We start from the raw sequence: 5,593 nt of genomic DNA on the forward strand, positions 1-5,593 counted from the left end.
TTCACAGAGAAAACAGACACCACCACAAACTCTTTCAATTTATTAGCCAGCCTACAAACTCTCCATCTACTTTCATCCTTTCTTCCTCCTCCATCCTGTCGAAAGCTAACTCTTCTGTCTGTGCTCTGGACCCATACCCTCTCACCTTCTTAGGAAAGCTTTGTTTCTTAGTATTAAGAGCTTTCATATACTGCTTAATATGTGCCAAGCATACTTTAAGTATTCCCATTATATTAATTTAATCCTTACAACAACCCTGTGAGGTTAAGTGACTTGCCCAGGATACCTAGGTAGTAAATTGTAGAGCCAGGATTGAAACCCACACAACCTGGCTCCAGAGTTCATGCTTTTAAATCACTAATGTTGCCTCCCTTCTCTCCACTGTCCCTCCCCCACCATTTAAACATTCAGTTGGGTATTTACCAAAATCTACCACCACCACTTCTCTCCCATATTAACTAGACCTATTTTCTCTTGCCCTTCACAACCTTAAGAGTCACCTGTTTTCTCTCACAGCCCACTTGTCTTGCTTACATACCCACTATGCATCAAAGATCTGAGCAAGGTCTTCCTTGTTGCTAAGTTCAATATATACCTTTCAGTCCTCACAGTTCTTGGCAGCATTTGCCATTAAGCAGTCTTCCTCATGAAATACTCATTCCCACTTCATCAGAACCCTTTTTCCTTCTCTGGATATTACGTCTTTCCTAATGGTCAGAGCTCTCACACTTCACACACTTCCTAGACAATTCTGTCCATTCCCTTGGTTTAAAAGGCCAACTCTGCGGAAGACCCCCCCGCCCCCCATTTTGACATTAGTTCAGACACATCCATCCGATTACTAGATATCATTTCATAAACCACAAGCTCTCCAACCTGAATGTATCTTCTTCCCTCTATATGATGTTCCTTCTCTTAATGGACATCACAGTTGACTCAGTTGCCGGAAAAGAAACCTGCATTATTTCTTAACTCCAAATATATTTGGTTACCAGGTCCTATCTTTACAGTCTATTTCTCAAATCCATTTATTCCTCTCCACATCCTTAATTCAGACTACTAGTGCTTCTCACCTGGATTCATCACTTCAGCAGTTCCTCCTGAGTCAGTACTCACCATGTAATCCATTGTCTACACTGAAGCCCAAGCATTTTTTTTCACTTAAAAACCCTTCAGTGATTTCCTGTCACCATATGCCTTAATTTTGCTTACAGGGTCATTTTCACTGCTGCTTACCTATCTTGAACATTTTACCCCCATACACCAGCCACTTTGATTTTTCAGTTCTTAGAACCTGCCACTCTTCTTCAGGCCTTATGTATACCAGGTTCTCTGTGCCACTATCACTCTTCTCCCTCCATTTAGCCGATCTCCTTTATTGAAAATAATTTTTTGAGAGGGAGGGAGAGAGAAACATCAATGGGCTGTCTCCTGCATGCCCCCTACTGGGGATCAAGCCCAGAACCCAGGCATGTGCCCTGATTGGAAATCAAACCAGTGACCTTTTGATTCATGGGTTGATGCTCAACCACTGAGCCACACCAACCAGGTTCCTATGTTTTTTAGAACTCAGCTGGAAACCTTTATTGATGTAAACTGAACTGGGTCTTAAGTACGCATCCTTTGTACTTCCACAGTACTCTACTTACCCAGTTCCCATCATGTTTTTTGTTATCAGGCTATAGAGGCAGGAACAAGATCTGTTGCTCACTACTGTCTTAGCAAAAAAAAAAAAAAACAACAAAAAAAAACAAACCACCTTATTGCCCTAGCCAGTTTGGCTCAGTGGATAGAGCATTGGCCTGCAAACTGAAGGGTCCCAGGTTTGATTCTGGTCTAGGGCATGTACCTCAGTTGCAGGTTCCTCCCCAGTCCGGGCCCTGGTCAGGGCACGTGCAGGAGGCAACCAATCGATGTGTTTCGTCTCACATCAATATTTCTGTCTTTCCTTCTCTCTCTCAAAAAAAAAAAAAAAAAAAAATCAATGGCAAAGTATCAAGTGAAGATTTAAAAACAAAATAAAACCCCACCTTATTTACCAAGTTCTGGTTTAGATGAATGAAATAAGCAAGCAGATTCCACGGAATTATTTGCTTTGTGGCATTAAGCAACTTTTCTAACTTTCTGGATGCTACTCCTTTCTGTGGGATATGGTTATCCTTTTTTGCCCCATTCCCACCCAATAAATTTTTTAAAGTAGTCCCTATTGGATCATTGTCCTTGGTTTTCAGATGTTCCCCATGACTTGCAGAAAAAGCCCAGAGACCTCTGCTGCTGTCTGGGTCTATCATACAGCTGGCAGCTACATGCTGCCCCACCATATCCTGTCTTATGACTCTGCCTGACTGATGCTTGAAGGCAAAACCCAGTACAGTAGACATCAGTTTGCTGGTTACCTGAGGAAAAAAGCAAGACAGCATAGTTGAGACAAGTGATTTTAAATAATCTGATCCAAAGTTCAAGATTTTATAGTTATCAATAGGAATATTTGGAGTTGTCTCTGAATGATACCCTTGCTGACACTCCCACATGACTCTTTCTTGCCATAGGCCTGGGCTCTAACATCTTTCGCCTGCTGGACAGCCTACGGGCCCTGTCAGGCCAGGCTGGATGCCGCCTCCGTGCCCTGCATCTCAGTGACCTGTTCTCACCACTGCCCATCCTGGAGCTGACACGTGCCATTGTGCGAGCCCTGCCCCTGCTGCGGGTCCTCTCTATTCGTGTTGACCACCCCAGCCAAAGGGACAACCCTGCTGTGCCAGGGAATGCAGGGCCCCCTAGCCACATAATTGGGGATGAAGAGATACCAGGTGAAGCACTGTGTGTGTGTGTGTCTCTACACAAATGTGCAGGTGCATTTGTGTGGGGAAGGTGGGAAGATCGCAAATTCAGCCCTGCCACCTGGCTTATCTGGAATCTGTTCCCTTTATCTTGCTATTCTTAAGGGCCAGACTACAAACCTAGTAAGAAGTGACCATGGCAGATCAGCTTCCAGAAAAGGGGTCTGAACCAAGAACAATTGTTAAACTAGATTAGGTCCTCCTGCTATATGTATATTCCCTGAACTCCAGTATGTCTCCTATCCCACCGCTCTACATACTTTGTTATATTGGCTTGTCCAAGTAGTCTAGTCTTCCTGGACTAAAAGCTCCATAAAAATAAGGACTAAATTTCTTATGTACTGCTCTATTCCCAGAACCTAAGACAGTGCCTAGCATATAGTATAGGCACTCAAGGACAAGTACACATATGACTTTTTTTTAGTGAATCCCTTAAGGTCAAATAGGACCTGCTATGCGGGTGAAGTAGATGGCCAGCTGAAATCTCCTTTCCTTACCATATCCAGAAAACTGCCTGGAACAGCTGGAGATGGGGTTTCCACGGGGAGCCCAGTCAGCCCCACTGCTCTGCTCTGTACTGAAGGCCTCAGGTTCTCTGCAGCAGCTGTCCCTGGATAGCACCACCTTTGCCTCTCCCCAGGATTTTGGGCTTGTGTTGCAGACACTCAAAGGTAAGACCCAGAGTGATAAAGGAGGGCAGACGGAACCTTGCATTATTCGTTGGAAAAGCTAATGAGGCCCATGGCCTGTGCCCCCATCCAGAGTACAACCTAGCCCTGAAGAGACTGAGCTTCCACGACATGAATCTGGCTGACTGTCAGAGCGAGGTGCTCTTTTTGCTACAGAATCTGACTCTTCAAGGTAAGTTTTTCATCCAGAACCTGTGGCATTCCAGAGTGCTTATTGTAGCCCTGCCACTGTCTCACTGAGTGAGCCAGTTTTTATATTGGCCTTATGTCAACTATAACATTATAGAGCCTGCTTGGCCTTCTTTCTGAAAGATCCCAAACTCAACTCCTCCTATACCTCACATGGAAAATTACTCTTTTAGAGTGCCTCACCCAAAAGTTTTACCTTTCAGTGGCTGACAGAAATGATGGTAGTGGAGAGGGATTAATGTGCCAACAGGCTCTCCTCATAGACTTGACTATAATCCCAGCCCTACAGAGGGCAGTCAATGGATAAGTGAAAGTGAATGGAGACTTTGCCCATGCAGAGAACCTTCCTAAGTGAATATCTAGGCTTAATCTGTAGTTAGAATCTTGATTTAGTTCTAGCCTTACTGGGGGTCTTGGACAATTCCTTTCTCTTTCTGGGCCTCTATAAAATGTTCACACCCTTTGCTAAGGCCAACTGGGGCAGGAGGGGCAGCACTAATCCTAATGCAGCCATCAGAATTTATTCTAATTTCTCTTGACAGAGATTACCTTCTCCTTCTGTCGTCTGTTTGAGAAGCGCCCAGCCCAATTTCTGCCTGAGATGGTTGCTGCTATGAAGGGCAACTCCACATTGAAGGGCCTCCGGCTGCCAGGGAATCGCCTGGGTGGGGGCAAGGCCCTGGGAATGGAGAGGGAAGAGAGGGGGGAGGAGCCAGTCTTTTGACCTAGAAACTCAGTGGAAGCATGGGGGGCTAGAGTATAGTTGTGTGCTGAGACTTCAGAAGGCTGGGCTCCTCCCCAGCCAGAAACAGGCTGGGATAACCTTATTCCCTATCCTGAGTGTTTACCAGCATTTCTCCCCTTCTCCCTAGGGAATGCTGGCCTGCTGGCCCTGGCAGATGTTTTCTCAGAGGATTCGTCCTCCTCTCTGTGTCAGCTGGACATTAGGTATACATTGGGGGTTGGGAGAAGGGGAGGAAACACGGGATAGAGCTGCAGGAGCACAGACCAGAGATTAGTTGCTTCCTGGGTGTCTAACCCATCTCATCCCTACCAGTTCCAACTGCATCAAGCCAGATGGGCTTCTGGAGTTCGCCAAGCGGCTGGAGCGCTGGGGCCGTGGAGCCTTTGGTCACCTGCGCCTCTTCCAGAACTGGCTGGACCAGGATGCAGTCACAGCCAGAGAAGCTATCCGGCGGCTCCGGGCTACCTGCCATGTGGTTAGCGACTCGTGGGACTCATCCCAGGCTTTCGCAGATTATGTCAGCACCATGTGATGGGGCCCCGTGCCTCACAGGTCCGTGCTCAGTATCATCAGCTTGCAAGGGCTGAGGCATGGGCTGCCCAGAACTCCCAACCAATTCTGTCTTTCTCTTTCTGCTACCTTTTCCCCCTCTATTTTCCTTCTTCCCTTGCACTGAGGTTCTGGAGGCCTTGGTGGGGCCCAGCAAAGGCATTCCTAGAACTGGGGTTAGAGGCTTTGGGCCTCTTACTCAGCAACCTGAGAACCCTGAGCCAGGAGGTTACAGTGGTCATCATTCACTGAGGACAGCCCTCCTCCCCCCTGCTCCGGGGTTCCTGCTTTCCCACCTCAAGCAGGTACCCAAGCTTTAGAGAAATATAGGAGTGCCCACTTCCAGGCCTCTTCTCTGCTGGGCTTACCATGCTGCTCCCAGGCCTCAGTCCCTTTCATACCTTTATTCCTTTCTTTTTTTTAACCAAAAAAGTTTTTCTTATAAAATAAATTTTGGGCAAACATCATGCAGCCCTTCTTGATGATTTTTCTCCCAGAGAACAAAATCCAGCAGGGCCCTATGGGGCAAGAAGCCCCTCTCCCTGTCTCCTCCCTCTTAACAGCTATTCCCAGACTAGTTA

At 46.6% G+C, this 5,593-nt stretch overlaps 1 protein-coding gene across 3 annotated transcripts in view; it reads left to right on the top strand.

Moving 5' to 3' along the window:
- The window catches only part of LRRC41 (leucine rich repeat containing 41), a 19,362-nt gene extending 13,886 nt beyond the window's left edge, over positions 1–5,476 (top strand). For 2 of the 3 annotated variants that reach the window (XM_080656140.1, XM_080656142.1), the window contains exons 5-10: positions 2,550–2,810; positions 3,347–3,511; positions 3,603–3,701; positions 4,261–4,383; positions 4,591–4,666; positions 4,776–5,476. In XM_080656140.1, the coding sequence (XP_080512266.1) occupies positions 2,550–2,810; positions 3,347–3,511; positions 3,603–3,701; positions 4,261–4,383; positions 4,591–4,666; positions 4,776–4,995 (944 nt within the window). In that variant the 3' untranslated portion in view covers positions 4,996–5,476. The remainder of the gene's footprint in view (positions 1–2,549; positions 2,811–3,346; positions 3,512–3,602; positions 3,702–4,260; positions 4,384–4,590; positions 4,667–4,775) is intronic. The other variant, XM_080656141.1, reaches the window with a different exon arrangement.
- The last annotated feature ends 117 nt before the right edge of the window (positions 5,477–5,593 follow it).

This window comes from Plecotus auritus (assembly GCF_963455305.1).
Source record: "Plecotus auritus genome assembly, chromosome: 2".
Classification (NCBI taxonomy): domain Eukaryota; kingdom Metazoa; phylum Chordata; class Mammalia; order Chiroptera; family Vespertilionidae; genus Plecotus; species Plecotus auritus.